At 36.9% G+C, this 13,555-nt stretch overlaps 1 protein-coding gene across 1 annotated transcript in view; it reads left to right on the top strand.

The window, feature by feature from the left end:
• Positions 1–13,555, top strand: part of LOC146632685 (metabotropic glutamate receptor 4-like) — a 222,497-nt gene that overhangs the window by 157,555 nt on the left and 51,387 nt on the right. Inside the window, exons 4-6 of the mRNA XM_085353439.1 lie at positions 11,920–12,055; positions 12,260–12,414; positions 12,754–12,894. Coding sequence (XP_085209565.1) covers positions 11,920–12,055; positions 12,260–12,414; positions 12,754–12,894 — 432 coding nt within the window. The remainder of the gene's footprint in view (positions 1–11,919; positions 12,056–12,259; positions 12,415–12,753; positions 12,895–13,555) is intronic.

Here is a 13,555-nt window from a genome sequence, read left to right on the forward strand (position 1 = left end):
TAAATATATATGTGCTAAAATAGATTGTTTTAAAATGTGTTGACTAACTGTACTCACTCTGTTTTTCAGGAAGTCATTTTTATGTTTTTTGTTTGTTTCTTTTTCTTTTTTTTTAAATAGCCATTGATGAGCGATAAAGTGCAAAACTGAAAGCATCAGCTATTCTGTTAGCCTTCAACAATTTTCACACTTACTTGTCAAAAGGCCTGATGCTGGCTGTCACCCATCCTTTGTGCTTCAGCAAATTACTTATTTCAGGAAATGTTTTTTTTCTGTCTGTCTACAGCTGCAATTCACTAAAACTGAGAATTTTTAAAGAAACCAGTGAAATATGTAAAAGCAGCAATTAGTTTTAAAAAAGGCACCAAATTAAAAGTTTGATACTTAAAATGTGTATTTACTTTTCCTGTAAAGAGAAGCAGTGTACTAGCTTTAAAGGACACCAATTATGTCTTTTCTCACTTTTAGGCATAATTTTACAATGGTGGATGCTTAAATTAAACATAGCCAAAAATTAAAATAATTAGCATAAATACAGCATATGGACAGGTAATCTCTGTGAGCAGAAAGCTCAGGTTTGGAGAGCTCAAGCACCGGGCTCTGACTGTGAGCACAGTCAGCCTCATGCTTTCAATCTTTATGTTTAGGAGGGCAGCCAATCCTAAGAAAGCTGATTTAAAGGGTAGACTTAAATTAAGAGGAGTTAAATGAGCTCGTTTGAGACAGAGCATATGCTAAGGACAAGAATAACATAAATAAAAGGACTATGTTGATGTTTAAATGATAAAAGACTTCTGTTGGCGTCTAAGAATAAAAGTATGAGATTGGAAGTAATAACATTTTAATAACTATTCCCCTTTAAAGTGTATACAAGAGTCATTTTTAGTAATAATAATAATGTGAAATGAGACCAGAATAATGAGCTTAAGATGCTAAAATGATATACACTTGCAAACTAGACCACTTGGTTTTGCATCTGAAAATATATTTTTCACTTTACATATCATAATATAAACACTGATGATTGCAACTTTATATAGTGTGATATATGTGGTATAAAAATAAAGCCCATAAAACTAAAAACTGTTTTTCCACTTGTACCATGTTCATTTCTGTGTGTTGCATGTCAGTGTTTAGTGTAGTTGCTGATTATCAGATTGTTAGAGTTTAAAAAGTTCAAACTAGTAAAATTTCCACCTTTTTCAAAAAAATGTTTTTGCTTTACCTGGATCTTCCTAGAAAACTAATCACTAGCTTCACCGTTGGTGAAAGTCTAGACCAGAGGTTGCCTTGTGGCATGGGTTAGCGTAACCCTACTAATACATATAATTCAATTAAATTTTATTTATATACAGTGGAACCCCGACTTACAAAATTAATTTGTTCCAGAGGGTCTTTCGTAAGTCAAAATTTTCGTAAGTCGAAGCACCTTTTTCCATTGCCTTTTGAGTGAGGCAATGCTGGCTGAAGATGAAGTTTTTGGTGGAGGAGGAGGTGGCTGGGGTTGAAGAAAGCATACATATGCATGCATGCATACGTACGTGTAAATGTACATAACATTATGGAATTTAATTTTTTAAATTTTCTATTTTATCTATTTTGTTACGCGGGCATTTTGCTGTACCACGGGCAGAAATATTGCCGTTAAGTGCCTTCGTAACTTGAATTTTTAATTAAATGGGGTCTTCATAAGCCGGGGTTCTACTGTACTGCCAAATTACAACAACAGTTGCCTCAAGATGCTTTGTATTGTAAGGTAAACACCCTACAATGACACGAAGAAAACAGGGAAAACACCAACAATCATATGACCCCCTATGAGCAAGCATTTTGGCAACAGTGGGAAGGAAAAACTCCCTTTTAATAGGAAGAAATCTCCAGGAGAACCAGATTCAGGGAGGAAGAGAGCCAAATAAAAGACAGCTCAGTAGCTCAATTCAAAGATACAAACTCTTGCAGTTTCTGAATTATTCTTCAAGTATTTTTACTTTCATTGTCCATCAAATGTTGCTCTTTCAGCATATCATTTTACAGTATATGTTGCACATCATTGACTGTAATGGAAGTGGTTATTTCTGTTTGTGCAAGACTGGTATTTGACTGGTGCGGTGTATTTGCTCTCAATTGTTTTAACACAATATTTCAAACTGAAGTCTGAGACTTGCTTGATATGCTTGAAAAGCATAAAAATGAAGTAGCGCTTTAAAGTCAAAAGCATCTAAAGCTTTAAAAAAGAAATCAAGATTGTGTTTTCCACACATTAATTACTTCCTTGAGTGACTCCTCAGACTAAACACACAGAAAGACATGTGTGGTGAACAAATAACAGGGGATAGATGTACAATTTGGGAATTCAGTAGAGCAGAAAAACAACAAATTGTGTTTTCAGACCTAATAGTATTGTATTTTGTTGGTTTAATTGAACAGGAACTGAGCATGGGCCCATCATAAAAGATTACAGTATACAACCAGGCACAGTTGTAGGAGATGCATTGGAAAAAAATGTTTTGGAAATTCATTTTGGAAAAACAAATCCCATCAGTGGGCCATATATATATATAACACACCCAGCACGCCCCTGCGGGCGGTTTATCCTTCAAGCTCGGGTCCTCTACCAGAGGCCTGGAAGCTTGAGGGTCCTGCGCAGTATCTTAGCTGTTCCCAGGACTGCGCTCTTCTGGACAGAGATCTCCGATGTTGTTCCCGGGATCTGCTGGAGCCGCTCGCCTAGCTTGGGAGTCACCGCACCTAGTGCTCCGATTACCACGGGGACCACCGTTACCTTCACCCTCCACATCCTCTCGAGCTCTTCTCTGAGCCCTTGGTATTTCTCCAGCTTCAGCTTCTCGTGTTCCTATGTATGTATATATGTATGTATGTATGTATGTATGTATATATATATATATATATATATATATATATATATATATATATATATACGGTATATTTCTTTTTCTTCAGGCACATCAGTCACACACAGCAGTTTAAGTTAAACAGTGTGCACTTGGCAAGAAAAGAGAATAATTTGTAGAGAAATTATTTCAAATCGCACATATCTATGAAAACAACCTCCTCATGCAAACTATGCCAACAGCAAATGCAGCAGAATTGCCTTTGTATTGTAAATGCAGCAGAAAGGTAAAGTCATCACAAGCAGAGTTAGTTTCTAGCATCAAACTGTGTTTCTCAGGATCTGCTTTTCTTCTTTGAATATTTTGTCAGTTCCCTCTTCCTTGAACTTTTCTGACTTTTCTGCTTTTCACATTTCATTTGTAAAACCACAGTGCAGCTCTCGAGAACATTATAATAGTGAAAAGTTCACATTTGTCTTTTTAAATGTATTTTTCTGCAACTGTTATATCATAAGTCTACATACAATATGAATCCATTCAGGGCTGACCTCTGTGAGATTACTTTCTCTATTCCTCGTTAATCCAGCAATGTCTGATGACTATTTGGGATTCAGTGCTATCTATGTTTACTGTGAGGACGTCTGTGTCCTACCTGATTTATTTTTGTGAAATAACTTCACTGACAAAGAGTTCTTTACATAATGCATTCAAATTTGGGAAGAGAGCAGGAAGAGAGAGTTTGTAGTAGAATTAAAAAGCAGTTGTTTTTTTTTATATAGGACTGCTGCAAGGTTAGCAAGCTCACCACAGTTTGTACAAGTAGTGACTTAAGCAGGGAATTACAGTATGTTTTACCTCAGATTAATACATAAAAGCCATGACATGCAAATGGGCTGTTGCTAATGTAAAAATTCTGTTTAAGTAGAAAGCCTTTGTCAGCTCATGTAGGTCTATCCTTAAAAATTAATCCTGGATTTTTCAGTGGTTGTTCACTGCCGACAATATTACAATACAAAGCCGTGCAGTTTTCTGCAGAATAAAGGCAGGATAATATTGTGACATTTTGTCCTTTGTTGAGTCTGCATCTCAGTAGTCTTTTTATTTTAAGAAAAAATGGCATACATTAAATAGAAGAGTCATCATGCTGCAAGTTAAATCTGTATTTTCCCTTTATTTTCTCATGCATATAACAATAAATACATTTCAGAGTTAAATGTAGAATTTTTGTAAATGTCTGCAATCAGGGCTCGGTTTATATAAATGAGCAGTCCATCGTAGACATTCATTCATATATGCAGTTGCTCATTTTGAGCATCAAAACATACTACTCAAAAACTGAAGGGGATACTTAAATAACATCGGATCTTGATGATTTAGAAATTAAAAAAAAAAAAGAAAATCTTCACGGGCATATACTATGCTACAATCACACTAGGAAAATAATGGTTGGTGACGCTACTAAAACGATTGTGAGGATGTGCAAAGCACTTGTAATCTCATTGACTTGAAATGGTTCACTGAAAATCAAGAACAGGCTTGTGACCACTCGCGGTCAGTCGCTGTCTTCAAAATGATCTTGGTGCATCAAGATGGCAAAAAAATGGGAATAAGACGGTATCAGTCTGCTATCAGTTTGTAGTTGAATTAGGGCATGCTGGCAATTACTTGCAATCTGTTTGTGATAATACAGCAATTAGGTCTAATACAGTAAATTGGTGAAAATAGCAAATCTGTTGCTGTGCACATATACACAATTTCAAGTTAACTCTTTACAGTCAGAATCCAAAAGCGCCAGAACCTCTTAGATTTAAATGGGAAATACAGAAATTCCACAAATGATGGCTTAGTTGTTGCAGGATGGTGATTTAATACATTTTTGTCGTTCACAGTTTTTTTTTCTCCAAAACATCAAGATCACTGTACTAAATTATACTATAAACAATGTTGTTATTCTTAACCTCATGGGCCTAATGGTGCTGAAACGTTCATGACCTGAAGGCCACAGTTAGAGGTTAAAGGATTGATGAGTTGGAACTATTTTCTCATTCTGATGACATTATCATTCCTGGGCAAGATACTAATCCTTGCAGCTATGCCAGAGTTGCAGTTGATGATCAACCAGGTGAAGATGCATACTCTAGGAAGTCAACAAGTTTTTCAATTTCCTAGCAGTAATAATATTTGCTGAGAGAAAGAGAAAGTGTTTACCTGTTACGCCCTTGCATGCAGGGATAACAAAACCAAACCTGCTATTGTTGTGAAATCTTCAAATCAAAGGTACAAGACTGAAATATTGAGACAATCTAAAAAATCTTACGAGCACTGTATGTCACTGTGCACCAGACAAAGAAAAATGATGAAATTTCCAGAAATGGTTGTATCCTGAGGAAACAAAACAAAATCCAAGTGACAAGGAATAGAAAAGTGTTTAAAAAGTCTTGGGGTTTGGATTATACAGGCATACCTGAGCAATCCAAAGTAGTCGTGATGACAAATCTGACACATCTGAAACTACATACAGTAAGTAACATGGTTAATGGCTTGGCTTGGGATGTATGCAATGTTCCCTCTAAGCTGCAGGCGTGCGCAATTGCGCACTACTGGCACGGTCTCTCCGCACAGAAAATCTGCGTTGCGCACAGAAAAAAATCTAACCTGAATTGAAATTAAAATGAATACGTTAACAATTCTGTTTTGCAGTGTTAGTCAGTGACTGGCTGCTCCCGTATGGGATTAGAACGATGCCACCTTATCCCATAGTCCAACCAATAATGCGATTCACATTCGTATATACGCAGCTAATCAACGTTGCTGACAGGCTATGACAGCGTCCTTATGTGCCGACACCGGTGTTTTAGCTAGCAAAGCGGCGTGGCTGATGTGGAGTGAAGCCACTTTAATGACAACGTGTACAACCATTGGAGATGTGAGCAGGACAGTCGGAACAATTGACGGAGAAAGTGTGAACTTTATACCCGTTTTTAAATTGTGTTGATCGGCCACGTAAAACCAGAGTTATGATAAAAAATATTTGCAATGTTTGGTTTCCTTCCTGAATACTATCGTTGTTTATATTTACTGCAGAAAAAACGGTAAAAATGGCGTTTTATAAGGAAAAGGCTCGAAAGCATTCTCCGCCTGTGAGCAAAAACAAAACCAAAATAACCCCTACCCTTTCCTATTGGTCGAAAAATGTACCATGTCGACCAATCAAAAAATGATATGGCAACATGGCATTTAGTTTTTTAGGAAAGATGTGAAAGATGTGTTTTGAGATGTGAGAGATTTGCGATGTTTAGCGCAAATTTAGTGTTAGTGTGTAGTGTAGTCAATAGTTTTGTTGTGTGTGTCAGAACAATGAGGCGACTGCTGAATGTTACAGACTGATACAGGAGTGATACATCTACTCTGTCAGGCCTGCAGATATCAGGCTGTTGTTCTCCTTTATCTCATAGTGGACAGAAATTATTTTTTGGAGTGGCACAAATAATTTGTGTGGCATCAGATTTGATGCAGAACAGCTGATTGTTCTGTAAATAGTTTGAAATGTTTATTTAAAAAACGCCTTGGCTGCATTTTTAGGTAGACAGCTGCAAAAAAAACTTTGTTGTTTGCATAACTCAGTTACTTTTCTGAAGAAGTAACTATATAATTAATTGGCAAACATTGGTCATTATTTACTGTATTTTGCAGACAGAAAGTTGCAGGACTCTCTCCCAGACCACAGACGCATAATACAAGTCAGAGCTTTATAAAAAAAAAAAAGAAAGTTTTGTTTTCAAAATTGGAGTTCAAGTTATTTTTACTTCCAATAGTGTTAACATACTACACAGGTCATGAACAAGATTTTTTTTTTTTAATTTTCATTGTAAGTGGGATAAAGCAGTTAATTAAAAGTAGTCTAACATAAACGCTGTAATTTGATAATTTTAATAAACCATGTAACTTGGATGGATTCGATGCCGGCGTGACCACAGTGCACACATCTGCTGTTGCTCACTGTGGTCCAAGGGACCGCTCACGGAGTTTGTGTGTTCGCTCAGACACATGAAAAATTAGAGGGAACATTGGATGTATGCATGTAGTATGTTGTGCAAGTGGTCATCACAAGAAACAAATTACCTACCTGACTATCGTTATCATTAACTTATCATTGACAAAGAGGGCAATTAGTGTAATTGAAAGCTTCCTGTGAATTTGTTATCGTATTTTATAGCACTGTAAGATAAATAAAGTCAGTACAGCGTGCAAATCAAACATGACGGTAAATTTGAAAGTTCAGTTTGTTCCTCTAGCTTGCGACCAAATGTACAATCTTAAAACACAACTCTAACATTTTGTCAGTTTCTAAAAGTTGGCAGCAAGCTGTTTTCTGTTTACACATTCAGCACAGATGGATCAACATTAACATACAAACTCTTAGCAGACAGAAAAAAAAAACTGATGGCACTCAAATCATTAAATCTGTGGGATGTAAAAAAAAAAACCAAAACAAAAAAAACAGTGAGCTGAAAGACGGTAAACACCCCGTAGGGCTGAACAGAACTGCAGCGTCATAGTGCAAGTCCTAAAAAATATTTATTACTGTCACTTTGGGAAATCAAACCAAATTCACAAACTAAAAGCAAATGAAATTAAATGATCTTTGTCATATTAACAACATGTAACACAATGAATAAAAAAAATAGCTGAAAAATTATAGTAGGTCACATATCAAACTTGAAGAAACACTGAAAATACACCAGTGACCACGCGTCACTGGAAATGACGAGTGTTTCTCAATACTATTTGTCTCCAAAAGAGTTAGACGTTTAATAATAATAGTGTTCACTAAGTTTTAATTTCCATCTATTGCCCATCTGTATTTTTACGTGTTAATTAGCTTGTCATATATCTTCAACATGTTTTCCCTTAGTTTGACACTATATATTGACAAAACAGTGAAGATGTTTTCCTTGTTTTCTTTCCCTATCAGAATGACACCTTGTGATGTGAAAAAAGAAAAGAACCTAGTACAAGAGAATTGCTTGGAAGAAACAACTTGTCAGATTTAACAAGCAAGCCAACAGGAGTCATTATAATGGCCTGATCTTTAAATGTAAATTTGATTATGTCATTAGTATAATGACTTTGATTGTAGCGATTTATTACAGCTGGGATTTTTATGCATTCTTCTCTTTGTGATCTGGTCAGCTAAGACTGCAAATATTAGAAAGCACAGATAATAAGCACCGAAAATAAGAAAAAATGCTGCACTTGTTCATGATGTGGAAAGTCAAGATATCTAAGTGAACATATACTATAGTAAATGATGTCAGATTATTAGGAAAAGAAAGCTGCAGCTTGACTGCCTGACTTGTCTTCTGATGAATTTATGCCATTAAAATCCATAAATCACTTCACTTTTGACAGCCTAGCATGTCTTCTTTACAATTTAAAAAAAAAAAAGAATAAGAAGAAATAGCCTCTCCCTGCAGTATAAATCTAATTCCTGGTTATTTGTTCATGAAGTGTCCATTCTGTGGTGCTGTGATTTAATCTGATTTGTGATGATAGAATCCAGTATTCACATAGTTCAAATGCAATAAACACTGTGGTTGTTGATATCTTGACTTTTTGTTGACATTTTCTTTGAAGATTTGTGTTTATCTCACTAACAGCATGTTGCGCATGTCTGTGTTCATTGGAAGGCATCTCACTATAACTAAAAACAGAAAGAGAAAAGTAAGAAACGGTGGCTCAGTTATTGTGACAGAGACCGACTGCGTGGCTGTGGTTGGCCTGACACCACAGCAGCTATTTGTCACTATTAGTTTCCATTAATTTAAGTGAAGACATTGTTAGGATAGCACTGCGGTGGTCCTCTGCTGTGGCAGGTGAGAAACTGCAAAGAGATGCTCGCCTTGAATGCTTGTCAGTTATCTAAACCCATCCATTTTGCTAAATGTCCAGAATGACCAATAATGGATCCTGTTTGAGTGAAATGGACAAGTGGGTCATCACACATAAATGGTTGAAGTGATGAAATGCTCTCATGACTGCAGTCAAGACACACACATCCTGCAGCATATCTACCATAAACTAAAGGATGATCTGAAGCATTAAGACAGTTAAAGTGTTATTTTTATCCATGCTAAACATCTCTTTTAGGATCAAAAATGGAATGCTCGTAATGAATATTTCCTCCACCAAATCGCTGTTGGTCTTTGCTCTTCTAAGCATACTGCTTTTGGTGACAAATCAATTCACAGAACATTTGGATAAAGTGAGGGTTTTTTTGGCATTTCATTAAATGCATGAAAAATGCATAAAAATATCCCTGCATGGCATATTTCCAGGGACCACTGCAATAAAAAAAAGCTGTAGATGTGTCAGTCTGTCTGACTGATTCAAAATATTTGCACAAATTCAAAAGGTATGACATTTAATGTTTTCAGGGTAGTGTTTTATTGGACCAATGGATTTTCCCGAAAGGGTATGTGCAATACCTGTGAAACCAACATTTTGCCAAAAAAAATAAAATAAAGAAATGCGCTATAGAGACAGTTGGCAAGCTGAAAAAAATGGGACACGGTTTGAATTCACTGATACCATTAGTGGGAAGGGTAATTGAAAAAACAGTGCAATGTTGTTCTGAGTGTTCACCTGTTTCAGGCAATATTTCTGCTGCAACAGGAGTGATCTCTTCCAGGATGAGAATCGAACACGTAGGCTATGAGCGATAACTAAATGGTGTGATGATGATTCACATGCTGTGCCCTTGCTAATCACTAGATCTTCAACACCTTTGTGCCAGAGAACGTCCTCACCCCCATCATCAAAACACCAGATGGTGGAAGAATGAACAATCAATGTCAAAATGCACTGATGGTCTGCTAGTGGCATGCTTTGGCTCAATATCTAATTAAAGTGTTTAATATTGACTTTTCCTTTCCTTTCTTTTCCTTTCTGTTTCCCTTACATGTTGATGTGGGATGTATAAAATGATGACGCACAGGGGAGACTCACAAGTAAAAACAGCTCTGCTTGGTTGTGTTTTTACAGGATTGAGTTATCCTGCTGCCTTATTTCTGTTTTTATACTGAAAAGTTTTATGAACACTTATTTAAGAAGTACCAATACAAGTACATATATGTGCTCCAAGTTGTGCTGTAAAAGAAAAAAATAAATTAAATTAGGAAAAGACAGCATATCACTGCTGATCATTGGCTGATGCTGTTATCCCTTTTGGAGCTTCTTTATATGCCATTCCCTGCAGGTTTTTTGCTGACAACATTTTAAATCTTTGCATGTCTGAGGACTGAGCCAGGATTTGTCTGACCTTCTCAAACTTAATGAGGTTCACTGACAGGTGAGGAAGGAGGAGACAGTTTCATCCAACACAGGGACTCTGTCTCAGACTTCAAAACTTTTTTAGACAGCTAAATGGGGACAGGTTTAGCTGCCCCCTCATTAGGCTGGGCATCAGAGCAGAAGACCACCAAATGGCAGGAGTCTAGGCCATAGACTTTTACAAAGTGCACACACCTTAACTAAATATATGTAGTTAAGGTGTATGTAGTGTATATGTAGTAAAAATAAGACTCATTCGGCATTCTAGTACTCTCATTTTTACTAGTTTGGAGAGCAACTTGTGACAGTTAAAAAATAAGACACACTGCTTTTGCAGTTGTTTAAGTAGTTATGACCCGCTCACTCTTTCTGGCTTCTAAACATTGTGTTTCTGTGTACGATAAACAGTGTAAAGTATGTGCAAAGCAATCCTCTGGCAGTGTCCCTGCTGTCCGTAGAGCTGCAGGAAGCTCAGAAACAATCGTTCAGACAAACATGGCACTCTGAGGCGCTCTAAATTTCACCCAAGAAATCCTGTTGGAGAAGCCCAGGAAAACTCACTTGAGTGGCATAAAACACATGTCAGCATCCTCTTTCTCTGTTGCCTTTGCAAGGACTCAAAGTGTATTTTTTTTCCTTTTGTAGGTTCTCTAACTCTGCTTTGTCTAATGGGTAAAGAACATACTTCCTATAATATTTCAGTGTTTTATTACAGAGACCGGATAGGCCAACATAACCACAACCTTCACAACATGCCTGCAGCGGTGGAGAAACAAAGCTTTCAAAAAAAGCCTTTTGTGCCAGTGTTTTGTGCTGTCATGCTAACCAGCATGGCCGGACCTAACATGGCAGAAAACAAATCAGAGCTGCAAAGCTGTCCCGTCGCATAAAGGTCCTTTGTATGCATTACAATGAACAAACATTACCTTGTTCATTTGGTGCATAAACTCTGAGGTTCAGGCTTTCAGCATACCTTAAACAGACTTAAGAACATTTATACCTTATAAGTCTTGAACAAAACAGTTTGAAGAAGAATAGCACACACAGTAAGCTTTATTGTTAACAAGCATTAACAGCACACAAAAACCTGTTTTGTCCATGAATGAGCATTATTTAATTTTCAGTGGGAATTATTTAAAAGTGTGTAAAGTACTGGTAGACTCTCACGCTACCTTACCTGACAGAGGTTGTTTTTGATTTTCAGATGTTGCAGTTTTTTGTACAGTAACATGTAATCTCAGTGTTCGTTCTGTCTGGTAGCAACAGTGTTCAGGTAAAAGTGAAACTGTATATTTCAATAAATTTAGATAAACTTTTTTTTATTGACTATTAAAATATGGAAATTCATGACAATGTTCATGCTGTCATATACTTTGCATACATTTTAAACCTATCCTCTGAATCAACAAATAGTATGGGTGAACAGAACTTTCAATTATTGATAATTAAGATAATTTCTCCTATCCCACAAAAATGCAAAGAATATTTTCCTGGTCAGAGCTGCTAGTAAGTGAAAATGATGTTACTTTAATAAACTCTAAAAGACAGTTTGTTTCTCACTTAATAGCCACCGCGCTTTATTCAGCAACATACAACATTTAATTTCATATTAATTTCACGTTCAAACCACTCAATTAAGTACGGTACTGGCTGATCATTGATGTTTTAATCTTATGTTTGCGTGTCTGAGAGTTCTCTGACATATTATTTTATGTCTCTATATTTGTTTTTCTAGGCGGTGTGTGCATCTCCCAGTCTGTCAAAATTCCCCGGGAGCCCAAGCAAGGAGAGTTCGACAAGGTCATCCGGCGACTCAGAGAAAATCCAAATGCCAGAGTCGTCATACTTTTTGCCAATGAAGATGATATCAGGTATAACCTGGTAATAGATTAACACTTCTTTTGAAGATTAGGAAAACATGACTACAGCAGACAGCATGCAAACATGTGGGAACACAGCCGTTTCAGTGCGGGTCTGCCAGACTACTGTGTAATGAATTGCACAACAAAATCAAAGTGGAGCTGGTTGGGATGCTGACCTTATCTGTGGCAACATCTGTTTCCTCACCTTCACAGGCGGCTGCTCCATGCAGCGAAAAAGGCCAACCAGACAGGTCATTTTATCTGGGTGGGTTCAGACAGCTGGGGCTCAAAGATCTCTCCGGTTGTGCAGCAGGAGGAGATGGCAGAGGGAGCAGTCACCATCTTGCCCAAGCGTCAGTCCATCAGAGGTACAGAGATGGACATTATGCAAGCATCTGATCTCCCTGCCTTCTAAAATCATGTGCACATATCAGTGATTTATTATTTCCATGCAAGTAAAACAAAACTATTTATCTTTTACTCTTTCAGAAGACTACGTTATTTGTAATGACTTCAACACTCATTTAATCATCAAAGATGTAAAAAAGTTCAGTCAAATAAAAAACAAAAAAGAAGCAAAGTGAATGTGCACACGATATTGAATTATTGCATATACTCTAGAACACATGACAGCTACGGTTCTCATATAGCGTTGCTTACACTGAGAATGACCGCATCACTGACAATGAACCGACTGATCTGTTTAGGGTTTGATCGTTACTTCATCAGTCGAACGCTGGAAAACAACAGAAGGAATATCTGGTTTGCTGAATTCTGGGAGAACAACTTCAACTGCAAACTCAGCCGTCATGCTGTGAAGAAAGGGTCCGGGCTCAAGAAGTGCACAAGTAAGATATTCTCCTGTTGAGAAAAAGCTATTCTGTGTTCTTTTTGTTTAAACTTTTACCCAACATGAAAACATTCCTCTTTTAATGTATGATGAGGGAGGTGACACATTTGGCTCATGGGGAAAGTGTTTTGACAGCATTGCCCACCTATTAAAAGTGGAACCGCTATATATTCAGTCTTCAAAATCACAGTTCATCTCACAGCTCATTTCATTGCTGCTCTATATTTCTGCTGAGTCTAGTGTGTTTATCCACACAGCTATAACAAGTGAATGGTTTAGCTCGGCTGCATGCTTAAAGCTTCGGGCTTAATGCCATACTTTATACAGCTGTAGATAGCACAATCTCTCTTGGTGGGAAAAGTCACTGCATATTTTATCATGATTTAAACCTCTATTAAGTAGTAAAACATATAACAAAATTGAAATTTTGCTTACAGTCACCCCACTTCTGCCCTATCTTGAGAACTGCAACAGGGTAAAAACTAAACCGTACTAAGTTAAATGAACCCCCCTCCCCAAAGAAAAATCCAAAACCAAAGTTCTATATAATGCAGTAGTTATAAGCTGATTAATTTAATATAGGATTTATAGCATATCTGGTGATCAGCTCTTATTAGCATTCACGCCTTGTTACTGCATTACCTTTTCTAACTGCTAAA

The sequence above is a fragment of the Diplotaxodon limnothrissa genome, linkage group LG5 (assembly GCF_057381915.1).
Source record: "Diplotaxodon limnothrissa isolate DT_005_m linkage group LG5, D_limnothrissa_male_GT1.1, whole genome shotgun sequence".
NCBI lineage: Eukaryota > Metazoa > Chordata > Actinopteri > Cichliformes > Cichlidae > Diplotaxodon > Diplotaxodon limnothrissa.